We start from the raw sequence: 15452 nt of genomic DNA, 5'->3' as shown, positions 1-15452 counted from the left end.
CCGCAACGGGAGAGGCCGCAGCAGAGGGAGGCCCGCATACCACAAAAAAAAAAAAAAAACACAAAAAAAAAAAAAAAAAAAAAAGAAGAACGATGCAAGGGAGAAGTAAAAGACGAAGTTAAAAAAGCAAACAGGGACCTAATAATAAAGGGCCTTGTTGCTTTCCACTGAAACGTTTTTGGCAGGGAAATGATTGATCTAATTTATGTTTAGAAAGCTCTCTCTAAGCCATTGTAAAGAATAGTTGACAGGAGCAGTACTGACTAAAATCAGCAGTGATCCATTCATAAGAGTGATCTATTATGAACCTGTCACAGAATCCACAGATGAAATAATAGAGGTTGAAAGTAGGAATTCACCAGTGGACACTTTTCTACTTTAAATATCTATTACTTCTTCTGTGGATGTAAGAACTTCTAAGAATGCTGAATCTATTCCACTGGAGTTGGTAAGAGATTGGATTTGTGGAATAAGGAGAGAAACACAGATGCAAAAAAAATCTAGAATAATTCCCCAGTTTCTAGTTTGGAGAATTAAATTCAGCCAGATTTATTTCCTTATCAACATGGGGAAAAAATGGAAAGAACAGGTTTAAGACCTTGAAGGTGAGTTCAATTTGGGTACTGTAGAGTCTGAAGTGACTGTAGAACATCTGAAGGGAAATGTCAAGTAGGTAGCTGAGTATATGAGCATGGAGAAGTAGATCTGGTAGACATCAAGACTAATGGTAGCAAAGATTTGCATTTGCATAAAGTAGATATCTCAGGGAGAGTATATGGAGTAATAAAGGCAAAGGATCAAGAAAGTAATCTTTGAAAACATTAAAAATAAATGGCAGGCAGAGGAAGTGAAGCCTTAAAATATATTGTTTGGATGTAGGGAGGAAGGAGAAAGCAGCAGACAGTTGTTCCACAGCCTTGTAGAGGGAGAGAAAGTTAAGAATGAAGAAATTAATAATAATATTGTGGGTTACTTTGTGAGGAAGTGGGGTGCGGCTGTAAAAAATACTAAAAAATGTGAAATTGGCTTTGAAATTGGGTAGTAGATAGAGGCTGGAAGAATTTTGAGGTACACAGTAGTAAAAATCTAAATTGCCTTTAAGAGACTATTAGAAATATGGTTGTAAAAGGGGATTGTGGTGAGATCTCAGAAGAAAGTAAGGTAGTAAAAACCTAAATTCCCTTGAAGAGACTGTTAGAAATAAGGTTGTTAAAGGGGATTCTGGTGAGATCTCAGAAGAAAATAAGAAATAGGCTATTGGAAACTGGAAGAAATGTTATCTTCGTTATAAACTTGGCTGAATGGTGTTTTGCTTTTGGAAAGTAGAACTTGTAACTGATGAACTTGGATATTTAGCTGAGGAGATTTCTAAGCAAAGCATGGAAGGTCAGGCTTGGTTTCTACCTGCTGCTTGTAATAAAGTGCAAGAGGAAATTGATAACCTGAGGAAGGCACTGCTAAGCAAAAAGGAACTAGAAAACTTGGGAAAGTTTGTAAAATTCTCAGCCTGTCCATATGGCAAAAGATGAGAATACTGTGCTCTGGAGAAAACACCAAGAGTGTGGCTGGACAAACTTTTGCTGGAAAGATTAGGCATGTGATGGCTCCAAACAACCATCTTAGCAGAAACACTGCTATCCTGGACTGAAGCAGACAGAGACAGGACGATATGAAGAAGGGCTGTTGGACATCTGGAATTCTGTAGGTAGGAAAAAGGAAATGGATTACTAGAGATACTAGGCTGTAAATGTGTGTTGCCTTTCAGGAAAAGGGAAGAACAACTCCAAAGGTGGCTGAGAGGCCAGCAGGGATGGCACCTCCTCAGTTCTAGAGAATAGGGTTACCACCTCCTTGGGCCAACAGGATGGGACCACCTCAAGCTAATATGGCAGGACCACCACCAAGAGCCCAGAGGCAGGAACCAATAGGGCCTTGGTGGCCCCAGAGGCAGACACTGATGGACGCTCCACAGACCCAGAGGACAGAGCATCAAGCCACAGAAGATAATTCTCATGCCTTACATCTAATGGATTTTGTCTCGCTCGATTGTGTACTTTCTTTAAACCTGTGATTCCTTTATTCCGTCCATTATCTCCCTTTTCAAATGGGAATGCCTATTCCGTGCCTGTCCCAAAACTGTATTTTGGAAATAGATAACTTGCTTTCTAGTTTCAAAGATCCACAGATGGAGAGGAATTTTGCCACAGGACGGACTATACCCAGAGTTTTAACGCATACCTGATTTAGATGATAAGATTTGGGGCCTTTTGAGTTCATATTTATAAGATTTTGGACTTATAGCTGACATTGGAATAGGTAAAACTTTGGAGCGTGTTGGGATAAAGTGAACATCTTTTATATAGGTGAAGACATAATTTGGAAATAGGGTCTTTGCAGATGTAAGCAAGTTAAGATGAGGTATACTGGTTTGCAGTTGGCCTTAATCCAATGACTGATGTCTTTATAAGAAAATGGTAATTTGGACACATAAAAACACACAGGGAGGTGATGTAAAGACACACAGGAAGAATATCGTGTGATGACAAGCAGAGATTGGAGTAATGTATCTACAAACACAGGAACACTGAAGATTGCTAGCAAACAGCAGATACTAGGAGAGAGACATGGAACAGGTTCTCCCTCAGAGCTTCCAGAAAAAAAAAACAGCCTTGCTTGCATCCTGATTTCAGTTTTCCAACCTCCTAAACTGTGAGAGAATAAATTCTGTTTTAAGCCGTTCTGTTTGTGGTAATGTGTTATGACAGCCCTAGGAAACTAATGCAAATGTCAAATGCTAATGTTACAGAGAAGTCAAGAAAGTTAAGAATGGAAAGTGAAAATCTGTTTAACATGCAGGTGATTGATAGGACAGAGCACTGACAAAAGAGTATTAAGAATTTTAATACCTAAAGATATTGTGAGTGAGGAAGTGGAAATATTAAATTTAGCTATTTTGTTTGAAAAGCTCATCTAGAAATAAAAGAAGAGAGAGAAAAGTGTAACTAAAATGTAATGTGGTCAGGAAAGGGCTATTTAATGTAGATTCTTGGATATGTCTCAATCCTAAAGAAAAAAAAAAGAGGTGTTCAAGAGAGAGAGAAAGGATAAGAATTGTTGAAAGAACACGTAGTTCAGATGAAAGAAGATAAACCACTTTCACAGAGACAATAATAAATGACTTAAAGATGGATGAAATGCACAGAAATGTGAAGTGCATGGCTGGTGGTCTTACTTTTATCAGATAAACTGTAAATAACATCATTTGCTGAGCATAGAGAGGAAGAGGGAGAAGAAAGAGAATTGCAGAACAGCTGAGAACCGATCACAGGCCCAAATGGAAAGAGGGTCTGGTAGACAGCAAGAATTGCTAAGTAGCTGTCTACACAATTAAGTGGAGATGATCGATTGTTGATTGTCAACAATACTCAGCAGGCTGATTGTTGGAGTCCATAACTCAGAGGGTGGAAATGACCCAGTGTAACTGCAAAGCAGGTACAATGAAATAATAAAGGAAAAAAATAAAGCAAGCAGCAAAGGGTAGACTATCAGGATCTGACATTGGTAAAAAGAAAAAAAATATCTCAACATAGTGGGAAACAATGAACATTCTGAAGCTAAAAGTGTGGGAGAACTGTCACACGGAAGATTATTGTCAGAGACAGAAATCTGGAAATTTGACTTTTTCTTTCTGAAAATAACTCTTTCACTAGCCAGCAACACTACCTGAAATTCTACCCTGATATGTTTATTTTTAGGAGGCCTGTTAAAATAAAAATACAAGCATGAAATATGCCATATTGTTTCCTTGAGTTGTAAAAGAGGAAAAAATAATTAATATATGACCAGCATCCATTCTATTAATATAAATTGTTAGCAAATTACTGGGGCACATCACCAGTATGTATTCTAAGCAAAAATATGGATAGTAAATAACATTTGGAAGAAATGTAATCTATTATGCATAATAACATAGGCAAACATTTCTTGGTCATTAGGAATAAACTGCAAGCACTCACATAAATGATCGTAATTTGTATTACAATTATTCAGTCAAACCAAGATTTACACACTATTATCTACAACCTATTAATGTCTCCTAGGATACCATGCTTGGCTTATTTTCCAGGATCCTCATACATTTGCATAGGTACATACTCACACACACTCCCAGGTTTTAAATGCGGGAGTATAGGATTCTCTCTAAGTTACCTTCTAGTGGGTTAACATTTTCTCAGCCTCCCTGATCCTTTCCTCAGTGGTCCAAGGGCTAAGGCTTTTGGAGTTCTTACGGTAAGTGAAAGAGGATGAGAAAGAATTAGGAAAAAAGAAGAGTAGGCTCAAATAAGAGCAAGATTCAGATTCTGGAGCTACTATGGCCAGATTATTCACCAAATTCTCTTAGTTGGGAAACTTCCTCCTTAACCATTCATTATCTCCTAAACCTTCCCGTTTTTCAAGTCATAAGTTTCTGCTAAGTCTATCTTTCTTTTTGGCACTTCATTTTATCCTCACAAAGAAATGTTTTAAGCGAAGTTAACAGAATCCAGTAGGCACGCATCCCCCTACTTAGTTACATACTCCCATTTTTCTCTGCATCTTCCTATTCTACTACCCTTAACTCTTGCTTTAATGTCAAAAACACTACTAGACTACAGGCTCCATAAGGACAGGGTTTGTACCTGGTTTTCTCATTGCTACATCCCTAGTATTTGGTACAGATTTGGAAGGAAGTACACTCAATACACATTGAAGGAATGACTGAAGCAACGCATGAACAATAACTACTCTACTGGGACACAGGGAAAGTCTCTCTATGTAAGGCAGATCTAAAAGGAAAGCCGTGAGCTGGATCCCTCTCTTCCTCTGCAAGAAAACAACTCTTTAAATGCCTTTCATTGTAACTTCTTCTAATTCTATCATCAATCAATTTTTGTCATATCTTCTACTCATGTTTAAGCCCAATAAGGACAAAATCACAACTTATAATGCTCTGTATGGATAAGTAAAACAGCAGTGTAAACTGAATAGATTTCCACACAACTAATTTTACAACTGTAAATATTTGATCAAAATATGCATAATTACCAAACCACATCATGACCCATTTCTTAATCTTGATAAATGGTGTGTTTCATACAAACGATTTTTTTTTAACAATTATCCATTGATTTCATTAGGGAAGAGGCTTTCACTTGTAACTCAAGTAATTCCCCAAGATGGTGAATTAACAAAAAGAAGTAATTTGCCTTTCAAAAGAAAACGATTTAATTTACAATTAATAAGCAGGAAGTGTGAAGTCTGTTAATTTATGATTTATCACATGTTTTTGCAGGTCTTTCTGGGAAAAAAGAGCAAATGATAACCTTTGATAATTATCATTTTCAGCATGCATTTATTTTGAAGGAGGGTTGTGTCCACAGAATTATTAGGTTACCTCAAACTTACTTCTGTATACTACCTTTTTGTCATAAAAACTATAAGAAGGAAAATATTATTCATTACCAATCACCCTAAGTCCACTTATGCAATAATCTGGGTTTTTAAAGAATAGGTACTTAACTGGGAAACTAAAGAATACAGTGTTCAGAAATCACAAGCTACTTTCTCTTGAAGCAAATAAAACTTGCTCTCCAATACATCTTACCTGAAAATGTTTAGATGAAATGCACATTGTAACAAGAGAGAAGGGCACTAACATTTATTGAGGTCTCCCTCCTGCCTGGTATTGTCGAAAGGCTGTTGAAACTACTCATCCCCATCATTACCCTGAAAATTAGATTTTTTAAAAATCTTCATTTTCAAGTGAGGAAATCAAAGCTCAAAGAGTTCAACTGGGAAAAAAAAAAGAGTTCAAGTGTTTTGGGGGGATTGATAAAATACGTGTAACCCTAAATCTCTTCTCATCTGCCCCTCAAGAGACTAATAAAAGAGAGTTTTGGCCCCAGAACATCTTGATAAATTGTCTGTGAGATCCACCTAAGCACAGGCTCCAGCTTGCACTCCACAGAACACTCCAGCGCACCTGCTCTCACCCAAAGCTCAAAAGTCAGGCCTGCCTGTCTGCCCAGGAAATTAAGGTTATTCTTGCATCCTCATCAGTGTGTCCTCATGGTCAGGTCCTGAAAACTAAGGCTCCAAATGTCCAAAACCGTAGAGCCATGTGTATGTATTTAGATTGCTTACAGGATACTTTCATCCCAGAGCAATGAAGAGATTCAAGTCTTGTCCTTGTGTTTCAAGAAAATCTACATCTTGGAATTTCTGATTTACCCTCATTGTTTTATAGCATTCCAACCTGAGCAGAATCCTCCAGGAAAAACCGTAGTCTCTCTCTGCCTGGGGGAGAGTAGGGGTCGGATTTCTGGTGATAGAGATTAGAGGAAGAGGGGAAATGGGTGGATTTGGGAAGGGGTAACGAGAAGAAACGGGATCTGAGAAGGGAGAATAGAAACACACGAGCAGAAAGTTGAGTGAAATTCCAAAAACCAGTGGCACCTAACACAGCGCGGGGCTCTCGGCGCCCACTGTCCGCAGCAGGCTGCACCCACACATGCTCTAGCCCTAGCTGAAAAATCTCCGGGGACCGTGCCTTTGCTTTACGGGTGAATGGTTTAATTGGTTTAGAAAAGTATAGTCCACAGTAAATGTCTGAAATCAGGGACCTCAGCAAAATATCTTGAAGTTAAAAGACGAAAAACAATCTTGTAATGATTTTAATTACGTATGAGAAAGTGCAGCCCTCCCTTCAGTGTATCAACCCGCCGAGTAGCGAATGAATGAAACCCAAAGGGCGGGGGTGGAGGAAAGGAGGGCAATCGTATCCCAAGAAGGGGCTCGTCAGCTCCGCACAACGTCACGGAAGCAGGGCACTATAACAAACTATAAAGCTCGCAGCAGCCCCCGATCCTCAGCGCTCCAGCCGGTGCCCGGGAACTCGCACAGGGGCGACCCCGGAGTTCTCCGCGGGGGACAGCCCTTAGCATCTCTTTTTCCGACTGTCTCATCCTTCGTGCCTGCTAGATTCGCAGACTCCTCGGGGAAAGTGCCTCCCTTCTCCCCATCACCTGCAGGTTCAAAGCATCCCTTAACCAGCAAGGGCTGTGGGTACCTTTCTAGCTCGCTTTCGGGCGGGGCTGAGGTCCCCTGAGGTCCACTCAGCAGCAAAGCTACCGGGAGGCAGAGAAGAACTTCGAGAGAGACGGCCCGGGCGGGCACTGGGTGAGTGAGGGGAGCCGGGTTGCCGACCCATCGCTATGGTCTCGCTCCCCGTAGCCGCGAACTGGACGGACCGGGGAACAGCGGGTGCGGACGCCGGGAACCCGAGCGCCGCGCTCGAGGCTGGGGCAGCCGCGGGACAGGCTGAGCCTGAGTGGCTGCAACTGCTAGTCCAAGCCGGCAATCTTTCCGCTTCCTCCTCCACGCTGGGACTGGCCGCGGCCTCCGCGGCGCCTTCGCAGTTCCGGGCCAACCTCACCAACCAGTTCGTGCAGCCGTCTTGGCGCATTGCGCTCTGGTCCCTAGCATACGGCGTGGTGGTGGCCGTGGCGGTCTTCGGCAATCTCATCGTCATCTGGATCATCCTGGCCCACAAGCGCATGCGGACCGTCACCAACTACTTCCTCGTGAACTTGGCTTTCTCCGACGCCTCCATGGCCGCCTTCAACACCTTGGTCAACTTCATCTACGCGCTTCACAGCGAGTGGTACTTCGGCGCCAACTACTGTCGCTTCCAGAACTTCTTTCCTATCACAGCGGTGTTCGCCAGCATCTACTCTATGACGGCCATTGCAGTGGACAGGTGAGGAGAAGACCGGGAGGAAGGAGGAGGAGGAGGGGGAGAGGAGCTGGGCGGTGGGATAAGGTGACAAAGGAAATGGTGACAAAACGGGTTTGATAAAAGGAAAGGGACCAGGAAAAAGTTCTTGAAGAAAGGAGGTCACTGACCCATTTGTAGTCCTCTAATGGCTGAACTGGTTTCTGCTTCTCTGGCCTCCCCACTCCCACCCTAACCCCCCTGATCCCCATTAAGGGCATCTAGAAGGACTGAAGAAGGTGAATGAGAGAGATGGGGAAAATCTGTCATTCCAAGTAGGACAAACTCAGCTAGAAACGCTTAGTACTCGCACATTTTCTCAGAAGCCTTCAAGCAATTGCCACAAAAATTGTGTTATCTGCAAAATGTACTTTTTGGCCTTCCTTCTGTCAGTTGTTATTCTGTCAGAGAAATGAATGATAAGTTACCCTTCTCCTCCCTCTGGTTTGCTGGTCCTCATCACCACCCAGCCCCTTCCCCATCCGTGCCCCATGGCCAACACTGGTTTGGTCTCCCAGTTATGGAGGATCCATCAGAGGCAACAAGCTCCCTCCAAATGATTGCCGTCAGCTAGCAGTTTCCACAGTGCTTCAGGTGGATTTCACTTCCAGTAATCCGTGAAGGCCATGAGATGGGTAAACCCTGTGTCTGGAAGATGGCATCCAAATCATTCAGACGATGGGCAACAAAGAGCCCAAAGAATAAGTGGTTGAGAAATGAGGCACACTGCTTTATAACTGTTGAAGATAATCTTTTAGAATGTCCCCCCATCTACAGTGGGGATTCTGAGATTCTCAAGCAATTTTAAGAAGCTGCAGAGACCTCCAACAGTTGTCCTCAGGTTCCAGTTTACGAAATTTCTGTGTGCATTTTCTTTCTCATATTGAACATTATGGACTATGCATACTGTGTTAACACAATGGTAAACCTCTACCTGTTACTGACAGCTACATTTTAATTCGATATTATGCTAAAAAAAGAAACACACCAGTTGATTTTAGTCTTCATTTTGTGATTGGCAGCTTGCAAGGGGGATGCATGGAGGCGGGGGGAGGGGATTGAAGTCACTTTAACTTCAAGTAACAATGTTCTCATCTGTGAAAAGAAGAAAAACACTTTTTTTCTATATTAACGAACTTGTTCAAAATAAAATGAGGCTTAATATTAATTCTTACTACATTAAGCCACCATTATGAGAAAAAATAAGAAAAAACTACTTTTTTTTTCCTTAAGTCCATCCTCTGTGTTTACTATTTTGAAATACTGAGCACAGAGGTCTTGATGACATAAAGCTTTAGAAACAATTTTCAAATGCCACGCCCAGGGGGTTAAATTGAAGGAGCAGTGGTTAGTTGCCACTAACTAGGATAAGTAAGCATAAAACCACATTTTAAAAGCCTCTGAAACTGCCAATCTTCCTTTCCCCTTTATCTCTGATTTTCCACAAGTATCTCACCCCTTCATTTTTGTAGGGACAGAGGTGAGTACAAAAAGAAATAAAATTAACCCCAAGTTGGAGAACAAGTGAAATTGCCTCTAATCTTGCTCTACCAAGATAGAAAGGAATGTTTCTTTGGTTTGAGCATTTTTTTAAATACATCTTTATTGGAGTATCATTGCTTTACAATGTTGTGTTAGTTTCTGCTTTATAACAAAGTGAATCAGCTATACATATACATATATCCCTGTATCTCCTCCCTCTTGCGTCTCCCTCCCACCTCCCTATCCCACCCCTCTAGGTGGTCACAGAGCACCGAGCTGATCTCCCTGTGCTATGAGGCTGCTTCCCACTAGCTATCTATTTTACATTTGGTAGTGTATATACGTCAATGCTACTCTCTCACTTCGTCCCAGCTTACCCTTCCCCCGCTGTGTCATCAAGTCTGTTCTCAACATCTGCATCTTTATTCCTGGCCTACCACTGGGTTCATCAGTACCATTTTTATAGATTCCATATATATGCGTTAGCATACGGTATTTGTTTTTCTCTTTATGACTTACTTCACTATGTATGACAGACTCTAGGTCCATCCACCTCACTACAAATAACTGATCTGAGCATCTTTATTTTTTGTTTTTGTTTCATTTATTTTTCTTTGTTCTGATCTGGAGGAGAGTCATTAGCATATCATGTTATAAAATTCTCACAATGTTATTGAAATGTTAATGGTACATTATGAAATTTGATGAAAATTTAGTGTGTGAATTTGGCATTTCAAGTCTGCGAGGGGAAAAAAGGTCATTTTCCCAATCACTTTCTGCCAATATTTATACAAAATCTGAAATGGTCTTGGAGTTATTTTAATTGATAATGTAATGCTGTTTCATCACACTCACTGGTTTGAAATCAATGAATACTATTTATTCTTTACTATTTCTTTACTAGAAAACATTATTCAATTACCAAAACTACTCAAAATTTAGGAGCAAACAATTTGCAACAAAATCTGAAGCATGCTCAGTTCAGATACTGAAAAACTTTTTAAAACTGTTAATTAAAAAATTAGTTTCCTGGGACTTCCCTGATGGTGCAATGGTTGAGAATCCACCTGCCAAAGCAGGGGACATGGGTTTGATCCCTGGTCCAGGAAGATCCCACATGCCATGGAGCAACAAAGCCCGTGTGCCACAACTACTGAGCCTGCACTCTAGAGCCCCCGAGCCACAGCTGCTGAGCCTGCGAGCCACAACTACTGAAGCCCGTGCGCCTGAAGCCCGTGCTCCGCGACAAAAGAAGCCACCACAGTAAGAAGCCCCCGCACCACAGCAAAGAGTAGCCCCGCTAGCCGCAACTAGAGAAAGCCCACGGGCAGCAATGAAGATCCAACGCGGCCAAAAATAAATAAATAAATATTTTTAAAAAGAATAAACTTAAAAAAAAGGTTTCCTTTGAGCAACTGATAAAAAAAGGATTACAAAAATAGAGATAATTTTTAGAATCAAAGCGTATACAGATATAACAGAATTCTCAATAGTTTACCAGTCCACAGAATCTTTCTGCATTGGTGTCTTATCAAACATGAACTGAAAATACGACTCCTGTGGTATCTGCAGTAATTTTATTGATTCAAGTTGGCAAGGTTGACCCATCCTAGGAAGTTCAGGTGAGTCATGGTACCTTTGGTTATGGTTGCATGGACTCCCTGCCCCGTATAGAACATAGTTAACAGTGTATGCTCAAGAAATTATCTTTCCCTACATAATTATCTTTCCCTACATAATTAATGCTTTATTGAAATAGCCATAAGGTTATATAAACCCTAATTAGGTCTTAACTGATAAAGGAATACATCATTTAGATTGTGATACTAACTCTTGATTATTGAATTGTGAGTGTTTTCTAATCCATTTAATGTAAACTGAATTGTATCCTCCCAGCCTAAATGGAAAATGTGCTGAACTCACTGTGTCTCCCTGACTAAAATCAAAAAGATCTTCTGAGGTTTAAAACTACTTCAGCTTTGACTCAGGCACTTATGGCTTTCCTTCAGCTGCAGCAGAATGCTTGCAACCTCCTATGACCTCAGAAATCTTAGACTTGAAAGGATTGTAGATGCTTCCTTAATGAACACCTGTATTTTACAAATGGAGAAACTCAAGCCAACAGTCACACATTTTGTTGAGTAAAGGCATTATTTTCCTTTAAGTGTTTTGCACTCATTCTGCACTGGGAGAATTGCTTGATTTCTAATTCCACATTTTTTATGTAATATTGATAACTCTACTATCATAGGTTCTGATCTTATCCTGAAACATCCTGTCCTTTTGCTTTGTTAGAAATTTTTGCAAAACTATGTTTTTATAGGCCAAGAAATCACCTTTAAGTTCTACATAGTTCCCTTTTTGCCTGTAAGGCTACTTCACCACACACACACACACACACACACACACACAGGAATTATTTGCCAATGAAGAGTCACTGTTTCTCTCCACCATCCTTCCCAAATTTGCCATTTTGAAATGTAGCATTTAAACATAACATTTATCTAAAAGATGCTCAGCCATTCCAAGATCATTCAGCAGAGCTTCAAACCACCGCAGTCCACTACAGGACCTGTACTATTCTTAACCTCTACACTCTCTTATAGCTCCTAAGGAGTTGTGGTGACTACAGGTTTAAATTAGAATTTAGCACTTGTTTATGCTATATGTCTTACATGTATATATAACACATCTTACATATATATTACCTATGTTTTAATTGAGAATGCAGATGTTAGAAAAATTAATAGAACAGTTTATAATAGAAATATTATCTTTTAAAAAATTTATGGCATATCCCACTTGACATACAGGATATTAGAAAATAGAAAATATTTTCTTCCATTTTCTAAGCATATTTTTGAAGTTAAGTTAGAAACTCTAGGAAGGTTTATTAACATATAGTAAGGGACAATTTCAGGGCATAGGGTCCAGTATTCATTAAAATATTTAAAGAATTTTTTAAGTGACAGTCACTGTTTTTTACCTGGAAACCTTAAGGAAGTAATTTAATATGTTTTATTTAATAATTCAAAAGCATTAACAAACACAGCAAAAAATACTTTATATTCTTCAAACCCAGAGACACCTGACATAAATAATTAGTAAAATAAATATTTAATCTAACTGAAGTAAGTTATATTTTTAGCCAAATAGATAAAAATTTATCTTATATGCTATACTTTTAAAAATTTGCTTCTCATAAAGCTGTTATGCAAAGTATTCATAGAACCTCTATTTTTTTGAAGCTTATTATGGACAGATAAAAATATATAGTCACAAAAAATCATAAGGCCTGAATGTGGTAACAAATTATCTAAATGTATTGTGGTAAATTTTACCATTGCTTTAAATATTATGGTTACAAATACTTTGGTAAATTTTTTAAAAAAACATCTTTATCAGTCTTTAATTCTAGTGCCTGAGCCAATCTCCTCATTCCTCTCTACTTTAGGGAGAGCCACTGCCCATGCAGTTATATTCTTTATTACAGTAAGACCTGACTCATTATTTAGCCCAGATGATAAACTGCATGAGCTTAGCCTAAGATAAACTGCTTTACATTTGCATTCTTTGCAAAATAGTAACTAAGACTAGGCTTTGGAAAAGATTACTTTTAGAAAATTTTTTATGAATCTTTAGCTCCTTTTACAATTTGTAGTTCTTATTCAAGGATTTTAAAATATCCCATTTGTAGTCACTAAAATTACTGCTGTAGTGTGCTGTGAAAGTTCGATTAAAACTATCAAACAAATTCAAATTCAAGTGAAAATTCTTATAAAATTAATCCTGAGTACATAAAGAAAGCAATAAATGTGTATTAATTGAATGAATGAAACATAAAATCATCACAAAATAAGATGAAATCAGGAGTGTCTCTTAGATAACTAGCAGAACTCCAGTTGATATCAATGTTACATTAACAACACTGAGAGAAAAAGGAGTTTGTATCATATTTAACAGACACAGTATAAAAAATGCTGAATATATAACATATTCTTACACACTAATAAAAATATATATCTCTAATATAAAAAGAACAAAAGTAACAAACAGAGAATTCACAAAAGAAGAAATAAAAGTGTCTAACAAACATTAAATTATGGATTGCTTATATTCTGTATCTGCATTTTTCACCTGTTATTTGCTTCTCAAGACATTCAAATCTGAACTCTTTTCCCAACACTCTACCCAAAGAGCCTTACTGAGAAATCCAGTGAGCATTTTAATCCTTGACTTCCTTGACCTTTTAGTAGTATTCCTCACAGGTGGCTATTGCCTCTTGGCTTCCAACTGTCCTGATCACCTCCTACCCCCTCAGCCTCTCTTCCATGGCATTATTAATTCTCAATAATTAGAATTTATTTCTAATTCTCTGCCTCTATGTAGTAATTAAATGCATAGGTTCCACAATACCAAATCCTGGACCTGATTTTGTCCTTACTTTATTCTCTATTTCTAAGTGATCTCATTCAAACCCACAGCTTCATTTTTCACTTTTGAATGAACGGTTTCCATTTTTTTCTATTATCTAATTGGTTTTCTTTTGAATTATAGAAGACACATAACAATCCATACAATAAAGCAGACAAATATAAATGAATGAAAAATTAAAACTGGAAAAAACAGAAAGGGAGAAAATAGAAACAAGATGGGAGTGAAGTTATAACATGGACATTCAGGTCAAAGAGTTCCAATCATTTACGAAAGTTAAGCTTCAAATATGTCTCTGAGCCTCTTAGTGAACGCACAAAAAAGGAAATACAATTAGTAAATTTGTTTACACTGTCCGTACAAACAATATATACACATTCCTTCAGGGCTTAGGAATTTCTGATATTTGAGTTTCAAGAAATTCTTTGTATGGGTAATTAAGAGCACAGTGTCCTCAACCACAGTGTCATGAATGCAAAAGATTTCCCATAGGTGTTTGCTTAGCATTCCTCTGAGTAGGCCAAAGACATATGCCAAACAGAACTTAGTGAATGATGTTCTCAGGGTAAAACCTCTATCTGAGCACAGTTTCCAGATGGTCTGGTTTGTTGCACTGAAAAAACTACAAAAAAGGATAAAATGTATTTCCTCCAAAAGTATTTTTTTTCACCTGAACTTTGGCTATAGCTTGAGAATCAGATAATTCAAAGTTGTAACATATGGCAAAAGCTCTACAAATCATTCTCATTCCAGTCCCCAGTCTCTGATCCTCATCCATCCTCTATACCAGTCTCTTATTTAAACTTATTTTCCCCTCATTCATTATAAGGATCATACATGCACAGTGAAAAAAATTAAAAATAGAAATATTAGAAAGTTAAATTTACCTGTAATTGTCCTACACCCCAAATATAGCCTATCTATGATCTTCACGTTCACATGTCAACTCTCCCCTCATTTTTTGTGATATGTATATCTCACATATTACATTATGTACATGCATAAATAAAGATATATTTTTTAATTACTAAAATAGTGCCACATTATCATGTCATTTTAAATTTACCATACAGGGTTATTAAAATTTATTGAGCAAATTATAAATCTTGGACATTATATGTTATGAAGATATAGATGTTTATCTTACTCTATAACATTTTTACTTTAATTGTTTAAATTACAGTAAGTACATATAAGATAGAAATAATACATACATATGTTTTAAAACTCAAAAAGTAAATGGATCACCAGCTTAAAATCCTCTAAACCTTCTTTGAGCTCTGCTCACATACCTGACGTTTCCACTTGGGTGTCTGAAAAGCTCCTCAAACTCCTCCAAACCCATTATTTTACCTCCAAACCTTTTCCTCTCCCAGTGTTCCCCATTTCAATAAACAGTACAAGCATCCATTCAGTTGTTCACATAGCTCCCAATCTATTACCTTCTTTCTGACTCTACCCCCACTTCCCTAGTCCAAGCTACTATCATATCTTTCCTGGACTAGTAAAAACACCTCCTAAGTGGTCTCCCCACATCCAATCTTAATCCACCTTAGTATATATAAGAAGATATTTCTGCATTCCTACTTAATGCTACAATGTTTTCCCATTGCTGTTATGAGAAGAAGAATATTCTTAATCCAGATAATAATACCTTGTATAGCCTGGTTCCTTGACCTGTCCAACTTCAGCTCATACTATACCTCAACTTCCTAATCTTTGT

The 15452-nt window shown here is 38.5% G+C and overlaps 1 protein-coding gene and 1 long non-coding RNA gene across 3 annotated transcripts in view; one reads left to right on the top strand and one right to left on the bottom strand.

Moving 5' to 3' along the window:
• Positions 1-15452, bottom strand: part of LOC112063779 (uncharacterized) — a 485693-nt gene that overhangs the window by 140606 nt on the left and 329635 nt on the right. The window lies entirely within an intron of this gene.
• Positions 6702-15452, top strand: part of TACR3 (tachykinin receptor 3) — a 70985-nt gene continuing 62234 nt past the window's right edge. The window contains exon 1 of the mRNA XM_007114814.2: positions 6702-7798. Within this exon, the coding sequence (XP_007114876.1) occupies positions 7254-7798 (545 nt within the window). The 5' untranslated portion in view covers positions 6702-7253. The remainder of the gene's footprint in view (positions 7799-15452) is intronic.

The sequence above is a fragment of the Physeter macrocephalus genome, chromosome 7 (genome assembly GCF_002837175.3).
Source record: "Physeter macrocephalus isolate SW-GA chromosome 7, ASM283717v5, whole genome shotgun sequence".
Classification (NCBI taxonomy): domain Eukaryota; kingdom Metazoa; phylum Chordata; class Mammalia; order Artiodactyla; family Physeteridae; genus Physeter; species Physeter macrocephalus.
This window is presented reverse-complemented; position numbering and strand designations above follow the sequence as displayed.